At 34.1% G+C, this 18,479-nt stretch overlaps 1 protein-coding gene across 6 annotated transcripts in view; it reads right to left on the bottom strand.

The window, feature by feature from the left end:
• Positions 1-18,479, bottom strand: part of SCN1A (sodium voltage-gated channel alpha subunit 1) — a 129,191-nt gene that overhangs the window by 22,111 nt on the left and 88,601 nt on the right. For all 6 annotated transcript variants that reach the window (XM_064382644.1, XM_064382646.1, XM_064382648.1 and 3 more), the window contains exons 18-21: positions 17,082-17,564; positions 4,623-4,743; positions 2,737-2,891; positions 1,093-1,266 (exon numbers count right to left, since the gene is read on the bottom strand). In XM_064382644.1, the coding sequence (XP_064238714.1) occupies positions 1,093-1,266; positions 2,737-2,891; positions 4,623-4,743; positions 17,082-17,564 (933 nt within the window). The remainder of the gene's footprint in view (positions 1-1,092; positions 1,267-2,736; positions 2,892-4,622; positions 4,744-17,081; positions 17,565-18,479) is intronic.

Genomic DNA, 18,479 nt, shown 5'->3' with positions numbered 1-18,479 from the left:
AGCCTAATAGAAAAAAAGCAAACCTCAGGAAGTTTTAATGGGTTAAATTACATTTAGATTTAAATTATAGTGCAAAAAATTCTGAAATTAAAATATAATGTAACTTCTAACACTGGAAACCCAGTATTAGAAGCTTTCTCTGTTTTACATATGATAAAGCAAAAATGCTTCGAGATTTCTCTCAATTGGCTCACTTCACAGTGACATTGTTAAGTTTTTCAAATAGCCCTAGCTTTGCCTTTGTTCAGGATCAAGGAGATATAATGCATGCATTATTCTTAGCTCAAGAAACACTTTCCACAAGAAACCCTCATAGTTTTGCTGGGTTAATATCTTTTTGGGGTAAAACTACTCAATGTGAAGTTAGGGTAGGTTGGCTATAGCTTTCTAAAGCTGAAATTTTGCCATGTTGATAACAGAAGACATGATGCTTAACTTCAACACATCTTGAAGTCAGTCACTTGTTTTCAGTAAACATAGTATTAATTACTGGGCACACAAATTCTATAAAGAGCTGTTTGGCATATTCCAGGCTTCCTACACTCTGTACACTTCACTCCCTATAATGAAGTCATAATCCATATAATCTACTATTTAAATCTACTCTTTAAAAAGTTTGAGTAGATCAAAGAAAAATTTTTTAAATGACTGTAGCACCCACCAGCATCACTGTTTTTATTGAGTACCTTTAATACTGTACAAATAATATCATCCTTTCACAGAGTCAGAGGCCAAGAAACTAACTCAGTGGCACAAAGTCAACAAGCGATGGTCCAGGGATACAAACTTGAGTCTGTCTGACTCACCACATAAGGGATTTAAGCAACCTGACTTTTAAATTCCCTACTTCACTATTTCCCTACAAATTACTGATGTGTTGATTTTTTATTTTTTAGCTTTCTAAGATAACTAGAGAACTACCATAGATTCCATCCCCCAATGCTATTTTAAATCAGAATTAAATTAGCCCGTATCTTCCAGAAGACATAGTCTGTCAACGTAACATAGTGGTTTGAGACTCACTATTTTAGAATTTGAATATAAATAAGACAAGCTACCTTGAACAGTGACAAAAATATGAATGATACCTACATCAACAATTAAGAAGTCCAGCCAACACCAGGCATTGGTGAAATATGTTTGATAGCCATATGCCACCCATTTTAGAAGCATTTCCAGAATGAAAATGTAAGTGAAAACCTTGTCAGCATACTCCAACATTGTCTTAATTGTCTTTCGCTGATCAATATATATATCTTCAAATGCCTATAAAGAAAAGTTACATGTTATTAGCTTTCAAAGATTATTATACTGTATAGGCTATTTTAAAAATCTAATCATATATGCATATGGCATTTCATTGAAATAGGAGGGCAGAGAAACAGGAGTTACTGCTACTTTTTTTTCCTCTCAAAGGTCTTTTATTTATTTAATCAGGGGAAAGACTATTGGTCGAAGAAAAAGAAAAGTAAGATTCCAGTGAATTAATTTGACTTAGGAAATAGTTCTTGGTGTCATATCCTGATCTGGCCATCCCAACTTGAAGTTCTATATTCCTTTTATTTTCTTTAGTTTGCTTCTTTCTATTGGCTTTTTCTTCCACTACAGAAAGGAGGTTGAAGAAGCAATGAAGGCTTATATTTTTGTAAAGGAGAAATTGTGATTGATCTTCACAGTCTCCAATTTTACTAAATAGTTGTGTTCACCTGCTTCTTTTTGTTTTTCTTTTAATTTTTTAATAGTTTATATTTCTCAACAGAATACAGTGTGACAATGATGAAATGAAATTGCTTTTCCTTTAGATTCTAATATATTTTCTTCTATTAGTAACCTCTTGATGTTCCACTTCTAAGTATGCATTCCTTTCAATGATGAAAAACTTTCTTGTCTAAAGTACCATGTTAAAAATATTTCTTTCTTCAGAAAAATTACAGGTAAATGTATGTCTCTGTTAGAATTATAAACTGAAGTTAAAGAAACTTGTAAGTAACACAGTTTCATTTCAATCAGGCAAACTCTGTTTCTCTCTCTCTCTCTCTCTCTTTCGCTTTATCTTATGGCTTAAGAATTTCCTTTGTGTTAGCATTTCCCTAAAATGCTCTCAGTATGTTATATTTATAATTTTATAAATAATTTTCATATAAAAATAAATTGATTGTGATGAAGTGAACACGTTTTATAAAGATAAACCCATCCTTAAATGAATCTCTTAGGCATGCTGCCCAATATTTATTGTTACCAATTTTCATTGTTTCCTGAGTAGCACAAAATAGTGAGCACACAATTGGAAAAAGACAGAGTAGTGGTCCCTAAGGATTTACTACTATCAAGAGATAATAATAATAAATACAATTTAGAAACAAAATTCGTCAGAACTCAGAGAATATATATATTCCCATCCCAGGGTATCCATTAACTATTTTCTTATTAAACAATGAATAATTGAATAATTGAATAATATCACAGCCTTTGGTGTTAATGAATAAGCTGAAGGGCTACACTTTCTGGGCTATTTAATAATAGGCAAAAATTAATAATTAGCTTATTTACATACATAGTAAAAGTAAATCCAGACATATTAAGTTATAGAGTAAGTCTATAGTCTAGAAGATACGAGGTAAGATAATAAAAATGCATTGTATACTAAGACAATGAAACAGAAAGGATTAGTAAATCATCAGTATTAGAATGTTCTAAAAATTAATGCTGTAGCAGCTTTTCTTGATATTCACTCACCAGCGCACCACTACTAAGGAGAATCATGAAAACAATGAAGGTCTCAAACCAGTTGTGTTCAACTATTCGGAAACACGTCCTTCTCAGGTTCCACCATTGCTTTCCTCTCCCTTCTTCTACATTGATTTGGCAACACTTGAATCTTTGTACACAGCCTGTAAAAATAGTGTTCAAATAAAAGTAGACAAAATAAACTCTGCTTCCATAATATCCTTTAGCAATGTCCTTGGCTGGTCTTCTTACTACTATGGTCATCTCTGTCTTGCTAGGATAGCTCTCTAAGCCTAGAGTAGTAAGATCACATTCATCAGCTGTGTGAAGTTGTGGAATCATTCAGCCTCTTTAAATGGTTCCCTAGCTAACAGTATTTGCTTTGTCTGCCTCACAGTGTTATTGTCCAGGAAAAACTTTGTAAATTACAAATAAATGTGAAGTAGCTTTGCCTTGTACCACATCATCCTGTGGACTCTGTTGAAGTCACTCTAGAAAAGAACTTTAATTTGGACGTTAATAATGATAAGCAGAAAAATTCCCTTTTATAAAAGGCCATAGAGTAATAATGTAGATCTCTTCCAACAATATGCATTTGTTACTGTTTAAGTTTTTTTGCGATCTGCCTAGAAGGGCTTACATAATTTGCAAAATTAATTTAGTCCACTAAAATGTTATTTGTATGGTTTGGCTTTGATTTGTCACTGCCTTCCTCACACGTTACTTTCACTTAATCTAACATCAGAATGAAATCAACAGGTACTTCTGAGTACCATTGAAAGCACAAAGGCACTTAGGTACACACACACACACACACACACAAAGGTACAGAACATGTACCTTACTCCCAAGAACCTTAACAAAAAATTCTGGTTTCAAAAAAAAAAAAAGGGTATAATATAAATACAGGTGCCCTGCTGGCAAACAAAAAAAAAAAAAAAGAGGGAAAGATATATTGAAAGGAAAAGGAGAAAGATAACGGAAGAATGAATGGAGAAAAGGAGGAAGAAAAGAAGGGAAGGAGGAAAGAAAGAATTAAGGAATGAAGGAATGGAGGCAAAGAAGAGAAAGAAGACAGTAAAGCAACATAACAGCTCAAAAAGAGAAAGAGAATAGTTCTCATAGGCTAATACTTAAATTACCAGGTAAATTAAGTGAATATATTTGTTACAGCTGTTCAGGGGAACGAGCCGCTCTTCCAACATGGTCAGATGAAGGTAGTTTTTAAAAGGACATTAAGTGATATGCATGATTTGTATAGGGAATAGAAGAAGACTGAAGAGGTACCAGGCCTATGAAAAAATAGCATCAAATATAAAGTATTCATATTTCCAAACCTCAAATTCCCAAGGAAATCAGACCACAGGAAGTATTAGTTACAAAAAAACATATCTCTTCTATCTCTCGCCCTTATTGCACCAGGCTCAACTAATGACTATTTAGGTATTGAGCTTCAAGGGCAGTATTTATTCCCCATTATATCCAACAATCATTGGAACCTGATATTTTCATTTAAAAACACAATTTAGCACTAGCAATCCATTTAGTTTTAACAGAAAGTTACTTGTAAGTCAAATTCTGTGTAGGATCATTTTCACTAGTGTTTAAGATGCCAACTTATTATGAAATTACCATTTAATTGAAAAATATGTTAGAAGTTTTGATGACATTAAAATATTTTTCCTTCATGTTCATAATCTCTTCCACATATTGGGCAGATATAATGAAAGCACATTAGATTATAGGTTTTTTTGTCTGTCAACATATTAGTAGGTAACTGAAATATATCTATTACAAAGTGTCTCTTTATTATATGCGATTTATTTTTGGTGACCAACAGCTAAACAAGCTGCACTCTACAAATGAAAGATTAACATTAGGATTCTTTTCTTTACCTTCAGTGAAACAGGCTTCAGGTTCAAGGGTTTCTTCAGGTTCCACTACAGGCTGTTCTTCTGCAGGCGCGCCGATGTCCACAGTGCTACCTTCTGACGAGCTACTGCTTTCATTCAGTTTCTGTAAGTGAGATAGACATATTTCGGTAATAAGTGGGCTGCCAAGAAAGGATTATTACTATAAATTTATTCTGTATTCTTCTTGAGGTAGAGGTTTTTTTCTTTAGAGAAAAAGAGATTGAATAAGAGGAAGAAATAAGAAAATCATTGTCTATGTTAACTCCTTTACCACAATTTACGATGTAAGCGTGACATCAGATTACTAAGTTATGATGTTCCAAAAGGCCATCAGCAACACGTACTGAGCAAAACAGTGCCCTGTGAATTAGAGAAGCAGGGGACAGAAGGAAGAGGAGAAGAGGGAGGAGGAGGAAGGAAAAAGGAACAGGAGAGTAAGGGAAAAGGAGCAGGAAAGAAAGAGAAACCTTACCTTAGAAGGAAATAATGTTGTGAGGTTATTCTGCATTTTAATGTTTGACTTTATGTATTTCTTGAACAATGTGTTACCTTTGTGCAAATGCTACCTGTTGTTTCACTCATGTTACTACGATTCATGGTTAAGGTGTTTAGAGTTGTTTACCATAAATGTGCTCATACCCAGGAATAAGTCATTGGTTTCTTCCTCTGACAATCACCTAATGGCAGCTACGATTCACATTCTTAATCAAACTGCTCATATTATCACATGGCCTTCTGAAGAAATCCTTATGTCTTAGCCTCGACATTATACAGATTCACCATTTGGCCATAAAGTAATAGGCCTAGGCTGAGATTGTCACTTCAATAAGTGCCTTCTAATTTTAAAAATGATCTTGATTGGTAGTATCAGGACCATGATAAAATTCATTAAATATTTTATAGAAACCATGTGAACAACATGTCATCACCCATTGTTCTTCACTGTAGAAAAGCAATCTTGTGTAAGACACCCATTCTTCATGTAACAATTAGAGAATGAGATTTGAGAAGTTTAACGATTTTCACCAAAATTAATTAAGAACTAGAAAGCATATTATTTCCTGTGAATAAATTTGTATGGAGAGGCATTCAGGCACAAAGAATTATAATAGCAAATCTACCTTTCTGAATATACAATTGTTATCTGCTAGATCTGATTCCCACATGGTTTTCTAGTCTGTATCAAGACTCACAAAATAATAGATTGTTAGCATAAAAATTTACTCTTCATCAGTATAGGTTGTCAGGAACAAGCAGAACAAAAAGTTGCTGAGCAATTCATCTTCATGTAAGTGCCACACATAAATGATTGCTTCTTTGCACGTAAGTGTTTTATCCAATTGTAACAAGAATTAGATCCTGGCATGAACATGCCACCATACCCAGCTAATTTTTGTATTTTTTGTAGAGATGGTGTCTGATGCTCAGGCTGGTCTTGAACTCCTGGATTCAAGCAATTCACCCATCTTGGCCTCCCAAAGTGCCAGGACTACAGGAGTGAGCCACAACACCTGGTCTTTTGCCTATTTTTCTATTGGAGTGTTGTGTTCTTTTTAGATTGCAATTACTCTTTATACACAGAAAATCATTTGAGTTTTGTTAACAAGTATTATTTGCCAAATGTATTAGTTTTCTATGTCTGTGTAACAAACGGCCATGCACCAGGCATCTTAAAACAACTTACATTCACCATCTCACAGTTTCTATAGGTCAGAAGTCTGGCATGCCTAGTTGGATTCTCTCATTGGGTCTCACAGGGTCTCATTGGGATGATGTCAAGGTGTTGGCTGGAAATGCAGCTCTCTTCTAGGTCTCAGGATCTTCTTCCAAGTTTACTGTCGTTGGCAGAGTTTGCTTCTCATAAAAGACTGGGCTTCTACTTTTTTGCCAGCTCATGGCCAAGGACCACTCTCAGCAACTAGAGGCCACCCATAATCCCTGGCCACATGGCTGCTGTATGCAGTTTACAACACGGGTGTTTGCTTTTTTCTAGGCCATCCAGAGCATATATTTTCAGCTTCCTCTATGTGATAGCAGGAGAAATCACTCTGCTCTTAAGGAGTTCACCTCATTAGGTCAGGCCCACCCAGCATCGTTCCCCTTTTGCCATAAATGTAATGTAATCACATAGTGATATTATAACCACAGGTTCCAACCACATTCATGGAGTGGGGATTATACAAAAGCAAGTGTTGTTGAGGTCATCTTAGAATCCTGCTTGATATACCTGAGTTTGTGTGTGTTACTGATTTTTTTCCTAAGAACTACAACCTGCTATACCTATATTGTCTACTACGTTGATAATCCACTATTTTTTCTCTTTATATATTTCTTCTTTTTTTGTTGTTGTTCCTTTTCTAATTTCTCAAAGATATTTGTTATGTTCTTTCATCCTTGCTTAATCATATTGGTAATATTAGGGCGTTCAATGACTACTTAATCTTCTTCCACAAATTTTGACATAAAATGTTCTTATTCTTGAAACAGTTATTTAGGTATTTTATTACTCTTTTATTCAATATCTGTTTAGGAGAAAATTTAATTTTCAAATGGTTGGAATTCTTTCTATCAGTTTATTATTTATTTCAGGTTTAACTTTGTTGTGACTGGATAGCCCTCTATGTCAGCTATTTTAAATTTATTGAGCTTTACTTTGAGCCCTAGTAATATATGGTTAATTTATACAAATATCCCATGAGCCCATGAAAATAAGAATTTTCTGTAAATGTATTTTTTGAGATAATATAGTCATAATATATTTACTTTTGCTATTAATACTATTGAAATTCTAAATGTTGTCTATTTTTAAAAATATTTTATCATAGCTGAAAACATTATATTAAAACCTTCATAACCAGTATATTTGTATAAATATATTCTTAAACTTCTAATGGTTGAGATAAAAGATGAAGTGGTCCGATTCTTTATTTGATTGGGATAATAACACTATTATTACTAAATACTCAAAAAGGGAAGGAAAAGCTCTTTAGATGAGTGGGAAGGGTCCAACTTTATGTTAGCACATGAAATACGACTTCAGATAAAATACTAAAGAAATATGATAATGGCAAAACTAAAATATTCTCAGATACGTTTATTGATTTAAATATCAATAAGGCCAATAATTTTTTCCTTTTTTGTTCTTAGATTGAAATTTAATTTCATTATGAACTTTACCATTCACTAATAAAGTAATTGGTTTTCACTGTTTTTGAGATTAATGGAGTATTTCTCAAAATCCATTTAATATTTATTGAACCATGAATCAACCTTAAATTTCCCAATTTTGAAATAGGCTAGTTCATTTGAAAATATACAAAATTTCACACATGTATCTTAATAACAAAATTATACACTTATATACTGACTTGGATCATCCATATATTTTTAGCAGGCTGACTTAATATTTGAGCTGAGAGAACACAGAGACCACATTGTATCTGAAGCATCCACTTTGCCTTATACACCAGGGCATTCAATAACCACTTAATAACTACAACACTGATGGTAAGAGCATTTTCCCTCCTCAGTGGATTTATGCAAATTTCTTGCTCTTTAAAAATGTTCTTTACTACAGCAAATGATTTTGACCTTGAGGGTGAGGCAAAACAAAGCAAGGCAAACAAAACACTCTACAATATTCTCTGACAGCAAATGACTAAATGCTTTTTTTTCTTGTTCTCTGACTTGATCCTACAATGTTTATGTTTTTATTTTTAGACTTGATTTGTTATAAGGGAGCTTATTTATAGAGTTTAGTAGGAGTTCAGTTTATAGTAAGTAATACAAATAAATAAATCTGGAATTTAAGGGTCAAAAGCATACTTAATATGTGGTCATGTGATATATATATATTTGTATATGTGTATATACATATGTGTGTATATACACACACACATATTTTTAAATGTGACAAATGAAAAATATTACCCAAAGTACTTATTTTTAAAGCTGGACTGGTACTGTTTTAATGCTGGGTATTTTACAATTATGACATACATATCTCCAAAGTCATGCTTAAATGAGGTGCTCTACAACCTCAGAAATATTAGTATTACTATTTCATTGTGTACAATGTGCACTAGTAAATATTTCTATTCTACAGTATGCATATTAAAAATTAAACGATCCCTACTAAAGACTGTCAATAAAGGAACAATATAACATCAATGGAAAAGACACTGTAATGAGACTCAACATTTCCACAGGGCAGCTAGTAAACTCAAATATTCACTCAGTAATTCCCACATTATTCCCAGTTGTTTTTTTCATCAAGCTGTATGTTGAAAGGACAATCTTCAGTGAATTATTCATATTTACAAAATTTTAATTGTTTCTATTCATTAGTCAAACACTTGCTCCGTATAAAAGTGAAGGCAGAGGAATATGGCTTTAATATGCTACTCTAAATTTTGCTTTTGATATGTCAAACATAAACTTTTGTATCAATGATTAGATAAAAAGGAAAAAAAAGAAACATATTTCAGTAATATTGAGTCAATAGAAAATCGTGGTAATGGTAAAAAAGTTGGAAAGAAAACAAGAAAATTCTGAAAAATTGCATTTATAATCTCCAAGCTCGAAACCAAAATGCTAATCATGTGAGTAATTTTCAAATTCAGCACAGAGTTACTATAATGTTATTTTGATATTGATTTTTAATGTTAAATCACAACATACTTAGTAAGTGTCTACTTTGCAAGTGAACTGTGTATCTATATAATGAAAAGGTTAAAAGTACTACTGTTCTGAGGATTAGAGAAACTTGAGTTTGAATCACAATCACTGGTTTTATGGACTTTAACTGATTATCTCAACCTCCGTAGGCTTTAGGTTTCTAATCTGTAAAATGATTCTTACTTGATATCCTTGTTATAAAGACTGAACAAAATAACACATGAAAAATGTTTGGCATGTGCTTATTTGATAAATGGTAACAACTTTCATCACAGTATTGTATTGTTTGTAATAGATGTAATTACTGATATTTGACCTTTTTGACTACCAGAAATGTGCCAGGCATCAAAACTAGGACTTAAAAAATAAAATAGACCCAGTACCTGCCCTCAGCTGTTCACAATCAGATGGAAGATACAGAGAAGCAATTGCCACACACTATGAAGGAGTAGTATAGGGTATATTAAGAGCACCACCTAGCTTAGTCTAGGAAGGGCAGGGTATAATAAAGTGACATTTGGGACAAGAAGGATGTGGTAGGTGGAGATGAGTCATGTGAAACAGGATGGAATAAGAGTATTCCTGGGAGAGAGAAGAGGTATAAAGGTAAGAACTGATAAAGCATGGGGACTTCCATTGAATGAAAGGTTAGTATAGCTGGGTGGGGAGGTGTGAGGTGTACTATTCCACGAGACTAAAGGGGTCAGTGATGGTAGGTTTTGCAGGTACTTGTAGCCATGTTAGGTAGTATAGACTCCATACTTTGAGCAATGGGCAACTCTTGGAAGGTTAGAGAGGAGAGAACTTACCGGATTTGCATTTTAGAACGACCATCTATTCTTTGTCAAGACTACACTAGTGAGGGGAGACCCATTTGGAGGCTGTAGCAGTAAAAGTGGAAGATGATAGAGGTCTGATACTGGGTAAAGGTCGTGGGGATGCAGAGAGGTGCACGAAGATAGGTAGCCTTGGCAGTCCCTGGTAATCAATTAGAAGTAAGGGAGAAGGTGCTTGGGTTCCATGGATAATACTGTTCATGGAGAGTAGCTGCCATCTCTTAGAGACTATATGCTTAGGTTGGAGATTATCATATGTTCCTTAACCCATATAAGGTAAGGAAAAAAGTATTAAGTGGAAAAATATTACCAAAGCAGCAAGTAAATTTAAAATATCTATGTATATAGGTGATACAATTGGGAAAAAAAGGGAAATCTAGAAGTAACTGCCCATTACCTATTTATTCATTCATTTAATAAATATGTTGTATGTGCTGTGGACTTAAGGAAGACAGGGTTAGTGTATTTCCTGTTCTCAAAGACCTTATAAACTAATGATGCATCATGGAAGTTCTTCCTAACGATGTGAAAAACTCTTCTAGCAGCTTTAAACTCAGATGGGGAATGCTCCTTAAGCACAACTACCACACTCTGGGAGACTATGTGCTCTGTAAGTAGAACTAGACAGCCACAGGTCAGTGTGGGATGCAGAAGGAGATCAGCCTGAAGTGCAGGTCAGTACTGGAGGAGCGGGACCTTTCAAGACTAAGCAGGGGGACTCTGAAACACTCCCGGCTATGCTGTTAACCTATGCCCAATGTGCAATGATTGGAAGTTAACATCAAATCTATGGTTGACACCTGCACCTATCTTCAACAAATAGTATTATTTATTTTAGAACTATGCTAAAGAAAGTACATTTTCAAACACTAGTAAGAAGATTTAGTGTCGTGGTTAAGAGCACGACTATGTAGCAGACTGCCTAGATTCTAGTCCAGGACCAACCACTTACTATTTGTGTAACTTTGGCAAGTTTTGTTTTGATCAAAATATGTTTATTTTTCTCATCTGAAAGGCCGGAATAACAGTGTGTCTTAGAGCATAAAGAGTGAATGAGACAATACATTCCCTGCAATAGTACTTTGTCCATGCTGAACGTTTAAACGGTAGCTGTTATTAACATAATCTGAATTACAAGGATCTAACTGACATTTTTACTCATTATTCTAGAGCTCATTCATCACAAACCAGTGTATTTTTTCTATAATTACTTTAGTAATGTGCCATTTTTACTCCTAAGGGTATAACTTTAATAACTCAATTCATTTAAAATTTTTTTATTTAAATGGAATTACAGGAGTAATTTTCTTGACATCACCTTACAGTTTTGAACACTTTTAACTTCCAAACAGCTTTTAGATCTTTCTAACATTTCTATAAGCATCACAGGACAGATTCCTCATTTAATAAATTAGGAAACTGGGTAATATAGATTTAGCGATTTGCTCATAGTCGAGTTAAGGCTTATAGGCTCTTAATCTAGTATCCATATAAATCAACCAAAACTAAAAAAATTGATGGGCAACTGTTACCTACCCAGCATTGTGGTAGGTGTTTCAGAGGATAAAAGTGTTATAAAAATACTATCCGTAACCAAAATAAATTTGCTTTCTATTTGGGAAGATAAGACTTTGTATTATCTTTTGCACAGTCTTGGCAGTTTTGCCCAGCCCTCAAAGCTCTTTCAGCTCTGTCCAAGTCACCATTCTTTATTATTAATGTTCAGTAGAAATCCATATTTCTAGCTTATCATTATTCCTACTATTGCATGAGTCAAGAAGTTTTCTGAGGTTTTAAAAACCAATTCCTCAAATTACTTGAATGTACTTTGAAGGTTGAAGTCTCTTAGGACTTAAAGAGATGATGAAATGTGACCCATGCTATTCTTTTTTTTTTCTTTTGGAGACTAATAGGAGGAAGATGCAGAAAAAACAGCCCTAATTTTGTTCTGGAATGGAGGACAGTTACGTGTGAGTAAACCATAGTTGTCAGAGGCAAAATAAATATGAGTTTCCAGGTCACCACATCTCTTCATGCCAGTCTATTCTTGCTTCCTGGAAACCGAGACTCTTTACCTACACCTCATCCTCAGCTCCTGTGATTGTACACCCCAAGAATTCCAAACTACTAATTGTCTCCAAATACACCCTCTGGCTTCCTGTATTTAGGTTTCTGCATGTTTGTATTTCCTGATTGAATGCTCTTTAGAAAAATAATTTTGTTCAATATTTTAAGGAGCTTACCATATCAAGAATGCAATCAAAACAATTTAAAAATAAGCAGAAAATATAAAATGTATTACCATCCCCAGGTAAACTTATAAAACAATTTATTACAGAGGGAAAAAGGCAAACAAAAAAAAGACAAATAGTGGAATATGTTACTAGTAGTAATTTTTTTTTTTTTTTTTTTTTTTTGAGACGGAGTTTCGCTCGTTACCCAGGCTGGAGTGCAACGGCGCGATCTCGGCTCACCGCAACCTCCGCCTCCTGGGTTCAGGCAATTTTCCTGCCTCAGCCTCCTGAGTAGCTAGGATTACAGGCACGCGCCACCGTGCCCAGCTAATTTTTTTTGTATTTTTAGTAAAGACAGGGTTTCACCATGTTGACCAGGATAGTCTCGATCTCTTGACCTCGAGATCCACCCGCCTCGGCCTCCCAAAGTGCTGGGATTACAGGCGTGAGCCACCGCGCCTGGCCACTAGTAGTAATTCTTGTAAGAAAACTTACTGGAACAGTGTGGAATGCAACTGGTAATAATAATAATGATTATTTATCAAATACTCTATATTAGAGGCACTGTCATTTGTTATCTCGTTTAATGCTCTGCCCCAAAAATGCAGTCAGTAACATTATGTACATTTTTGAGATGAGGAAACTGATGATTAGATAGGTAAAGTCACACAGTAAGTGGCTAAAATGAAATTATATAACCCAGTAGCATCTGGCTCCAGAGTATAATCATTTACCAACGACATTGTAACTGTGGCCTCACATGTCTAAAATCCAATGTTCAATAACATGCTCAAATGAAACTAGTCTAATAGAGACCATGAGATGTAACATTTCTGCATCAGTAACATATGTGTCAATATGCAAGTTCATACTGAAAGGTTGAAAGTCACACACACACACACATACACACACACAGAATCATGCCTTATAGCTTATTAGTGTACTCCATTATCTAGTCTTCCTGGCATATGGTAGCGCTAAATAAATGAAAATAGGCAAAAAGAATAAAGGCTAAAACAAAAATAACCAAAATCATGAGATAACTTGAATATACTGCAGGCGGCATTCCTAATGTAGAACAAAGACTCTTCATCTATTGAGGCATCTGCTGTCAGCTTAATTCCTCTAAAAGCAGAGTATCTCATAATTTGTGCCTTATTTTGATGAGCACAATACAATATGAGACTGATGAAGCAATGAAGGGAAACAATATTGAATGGGTTTATTTCTGACAAAGAAGAAAGAAATTGTGAAGTAAAAGTGCCAGGAAATTTGATACAATATGGTAATCTATAAAAGAATATAAAAAGAAAGCCAAATTCAAAAATGAATAAAATAAATTGAGATGTATTATTAGGGGATGAATAGAAGTTTCAATATTTAATTTAAAAATTTCATCTGGATGAGATTCAACAGCATTTCAACAGCAATTCATGTGGGAAAGATGAGAGATTATTCCTTTCTTAGAAGTCTAGTGTAAAGTGACAAGGTAACGTGGCTAACAAAAACAAAAACAACAAACTCTTAACTCAAGTGAATCTTGAATCTAGAGAAAAATTTGGTTCAAAATAATTAGAATTAAAATGATAATCTCAAGTATGTTCAAATCAGAGAGCCTTTCAAGGGCTTTTTTATTAAGAAGATTTGAATGAGCTGGAAAAGTTTGATCTGAGTGTCTACTTTGTACCAAACATGTTTTAAGTAGGTCACCACATAAAAGGAGAGACATGCATGCATATAAGTAGCTATCCTAGAATATGGTAGTACTTTGTAAGATGCATGAGCCAAGAAGATGCATTATTTATTACTATGCTCTATGCCTTATATCTCTGGGAACCAAAAAAGAAAGCAATCTGTTCTGTCTAGGGTTGGGACGGCTTCATTGTCACTATCTTCAAAAAGCTGAAATAATGTTTCTGAAGCTTGAGAACTCCTGAACTTCAGACACTATGCCCATGAACCAAGTGAGTGTATTCTAATTAAACAAGCAACACATTAAAGTTTAGCACAGGCGGCAAAACCTTTATTTACCAGGACTTCTCCCTATGACATGAAATGTGCTCTAATATTATTCTATTCTATCTCATTGGCCAAGTGCAGTGACTCACCCCTGTAATCTCAACATTTTGGGAGGCTGAGGTAGGCAGATCACTATTTCATTAAAATGAAAAAAAAACTACTGGCCTATTAAAGGGATTTCTCAAGTCCAACTAAACTATGACTCACAATTTGAGAAACACTGCATAAAATTATCTCTAAAGTTTCTATTACTCTAACATTTAAAATTTCAATTAATGCAATGTTCCAAGATGTAAAATGTCACAAAGTATACAGAAACAAAACTGCCTCTAGCGTTTCAGTAGTCACTTTATAAAAAGGTTAGTGTTTCTTTTAGCCCTGATTAATATGCAAAAACAGTAAGAGTATGAATCATGTCAAATTTTTACAGAAAATGTGTTTGTTATGGATGGTCTTTGTAATACAATAGTCTTTTACCTTTTTAATATAACAGATAGCATATAGTATCCATCAGTCTTCGTCAAATGCTAAACATAGGTCTAAAGATTCAAGACAAAGGAAACCAGACTAGAATATTACTAAATTTATTTTAACAAAAGTTCAGAATCAATTTTATAACTATAAAGACAACATGTTTTCAAAAAACTGGCTTCCTTCTGATTCCTTAGGAAAACTCAGATAAAGTTTGAAGTGAAATAATATCCAAATTAAAAATACTGTAAAATAGTCCACAATATTTTATAAAAACAACCTATTATTTGTTTTGTTATTAATCCACTTCCACAGACATAGAAATGTGACAGAATCTATCTACGATTACATCTCTGCACTGTATTTCTTTGCCTTCTCTCATTACACAAATCTGAACTAGCTAAGCAACTCTCATGATAGGATCAAGGTAGCTGCTTCTGGCTCCAATATTAGCCCCCTACTCCTAAAGATGGAGGATGACCTAGATTATTCAGAGACTCATTATAAATACTTTAAGCTTCTTTTAGGGCACATATTCAATATATCAAAAGTATGTCACATACCTGTGGTATCTTCCATGGAAAACTATCAAAATGCAATAGACATCGTGTTATCTAATAGAATCCTATCTCTAATAAAATGTCTTTGATGTATTCAATCCTTTAAAATACTTAAACGATGCAGCCTAAAAGGTGGGCACCCTGCTGTTTTTGAGATTTCCAAACACTAAATGGGAAGTAAGCGTGCTTTGTCCTAAACTTCTTTTTAATTATCTGACATATCCATTAGACATTTAACTTAATATTTTAAAGTAGGTTGCTGTCAATTCAATTTTGTTCCCGCAAAATTCATATGTTGAAGCTCTACCCCTCAGATATGACTGTATTTGGAGATAGGGCCTGTGAGGTGATGATAAAGGTTAAATGAGGCCATAAGGGTTGGATTTCATTCTGATATGGTCGATGCACTTATAAGAAGAAGAATAGACACCAGAGTTCTTTCTCTCTCCATGTACATGCATTGAGGACAGGACACGTGAGGATGCAGCAAGAAGGTGGCTATCTGCGACTCAAGGAGCAAACCCTCACTAAACATTGACCCTGCTGGTATCGTCATTGTGGACTTTCCAGTATCTAGACTGTGAGAAAATAAATTTTGGTTGTTTAAGCCACCCAGTTATGTATAGTGTTATGGCAGCCCAAGCAGACTAATGCATAGGGCAACGTAATTTTAGTTGGAGGAGCTATAAAAATATTTCTTGTTGTTACGTTCTCTTCAATGTACATGAGCCAATGTGATGCAACGAACAATAAACAGAACTTGTGAACAAGGGCTCTAAGTTCAAATCTCAGCACTCCCCTCACTAGTTATGTGACCTGATGCTCCCTAAGCTAATTTTCTTATCTGAAAAGTTAGCATAATAACTCATTTCTTTTCAGTTGTCGTAAGGATTAAGTCTGACTATGTTTATCCATTTGTTGGATCATTTATTCATTCATCTAGCAAATATCCATTATTAAAGTTGAGAAAACTCAAACATATACTATACTACCCTTCAATGCATCAGTCATTTTCTTGAGTTAAATCTTTTGTTCCTCAGTAAAACAAAATTTTACATGATGTCAAAAATATCTATATGGAAAATATATAATAATAAATACAGACAATGTAATACATGTATTGTAAATGTTCCTCAATTTACAATGAGATTATCTCCTGATAAACTCATTGTAAGTTGAAAATATTATACATCAAAATGAATTCAATACACTTAATTACAAAACTTTATAGCTTACCCTAGTGTGCCATAAACAGGCTCAGAACATTTATATCAGCCTACAATTGGGCAAAATCATCTAAAGGAAACAATAATTTATAATAAACTGTTGGATACCTTATGTAATTTACTGTATACAGTAAATATTGGTTGTTTACCCTTGTGATCACATGGTTGACTGGGAACTGCAGCCTGCTGCCACTGCCCAGCATAACCAGAGTATACTGTACCACAAATTGCTAGCCTGGGAAAAGATCAAAATTCAAAATTTGAAGCATGATTTTTACTGGATAGGTATTGCTTTTGCATTATCGTAACGTAAAAAAAAAAAATAAGTAAAACCATCATTAAGTTGAAGATCATCTGTATGTGTGTATATGTATATATGTATATGTATTCATAACTTCCCACACCTATAGAATCTTACCTCTTTGCTTTCTTCCAGATCCGATTCACTACTAAAGTCTTCCGTGTTTAAATTTTCAAAGTCAGACTCTCCTACAGCAATTGGTACCGTCACAGTAAGACTGGGATTGTTTATGAATGACATGTAATCACTTTCATCAATAATGTACTTTTCAACACTGCTGCCAGTTCCTATACCACTTGTAGTTCCATTTACATCTTTAAGATAGTCAAGATCTTTCCCAATTTCTGTTGTGTGATTGGACATACAACTGTCTTTCTTGTTATTTAGATCATCGAGTGGTTTAATTTCATCTAAAATCTTTTGCTTTCTAACGAAGGACTGTTGAATAAATTCATATATTTTTCTTTTCACATAAGCTACTCCTTTCTGCATCCTATCCACAGCAATTTGGAGATTGTTCATTTCATTATCATCATCAGTGGCTGCAAGGTTGTCTGCACTAAACGAGCTCAGAAGCAAGGCCAGAAAGAGATTCAGGACCTTAAAAACAACAAAAACATGATTATAATTTTATGCCAACGTAAAGAAGAGCAGATTACAATAACCTCAGTTTTTTTAAGTGTGGAAGAAACTCTAAGTTCTAAAACTTATTGAGAAGGAAACACCACAGCATAGTGATTAGAAATTGCGTGACCTGAATTTGTGACTGGCTCAATAGCACATCCTTGGACAAAGACATAATTTCTATTGCTCTCAACTTCTCCCATTTGTTAAGTGAAATTGAATGAGCTAATCTAAGGTTTTCCTAACTCTAAAATTGTGTGAGTAAAAGAAAACCGATTTTTATATGTACTATGCAAGAATTCTTAAAAATCACTAATGTTTCTAATTATGAATTTAAATGCATTATATACTTTTTTGATAAACAAATATATTAAATTGGATGCTAATTGAAAAAATAACCATTATGACCCAGCATGAAGATTAGGAGCTTAACATAGGCATTGACACTTGTTTTCTTAATCTATTATATTTTTCATAAGAAGAGCGGTTTATGAATAATCTCTCATATTTCCATGAGACTGACACAGGAATGTACATATCTTTGGAATATTTTATATGTTTCTATACTACAAACAGTAACACCCCAAATTTAAAAGAGAAAAAGACTGATCAGTTACTCCATTAGGATAATCTCAGGCATCATTAGCCATTCGAGAACTGACGAACTCAGGTTGACTAGTGCATCTGCCATGGTCCATCAATCACATAGGGTGATTGAGTATTATATGCTACAATGGGGGAAACAAATGGCACAAACATTACGAACACTTAACGACACCATTTTTTAGTCCTAGTCTGGATGGTAATGTTGCACTTTCTCTACCTTTTTTAGACTTCAATCTTCCTTGGCTCTGAATTTATAAAATGGTCCCAGCACATCCTTTTAGGCTT

Source organism: Aotus nancymaae, unplaced genomic scaffold, assembly GCF_030222135.1.
Source record: "Aotus nancymaae isolate 86718 unplaced genomic scaffold, 86718_ANA_hifiasm-v0.15.2.pri h1tg000029l, whole genome shotgun sequence".
In the NCBI taxonomy this organism is placed as follows: domain Eukaryota; kingdom Metazoa; phylum Chordata; class Mammalia; order Primates; family Aotidae; genus Aotus; species Aotus nancymaae.
This window is presented reverse-complemented; position numbering and strand designations above follow the sequence as displayed.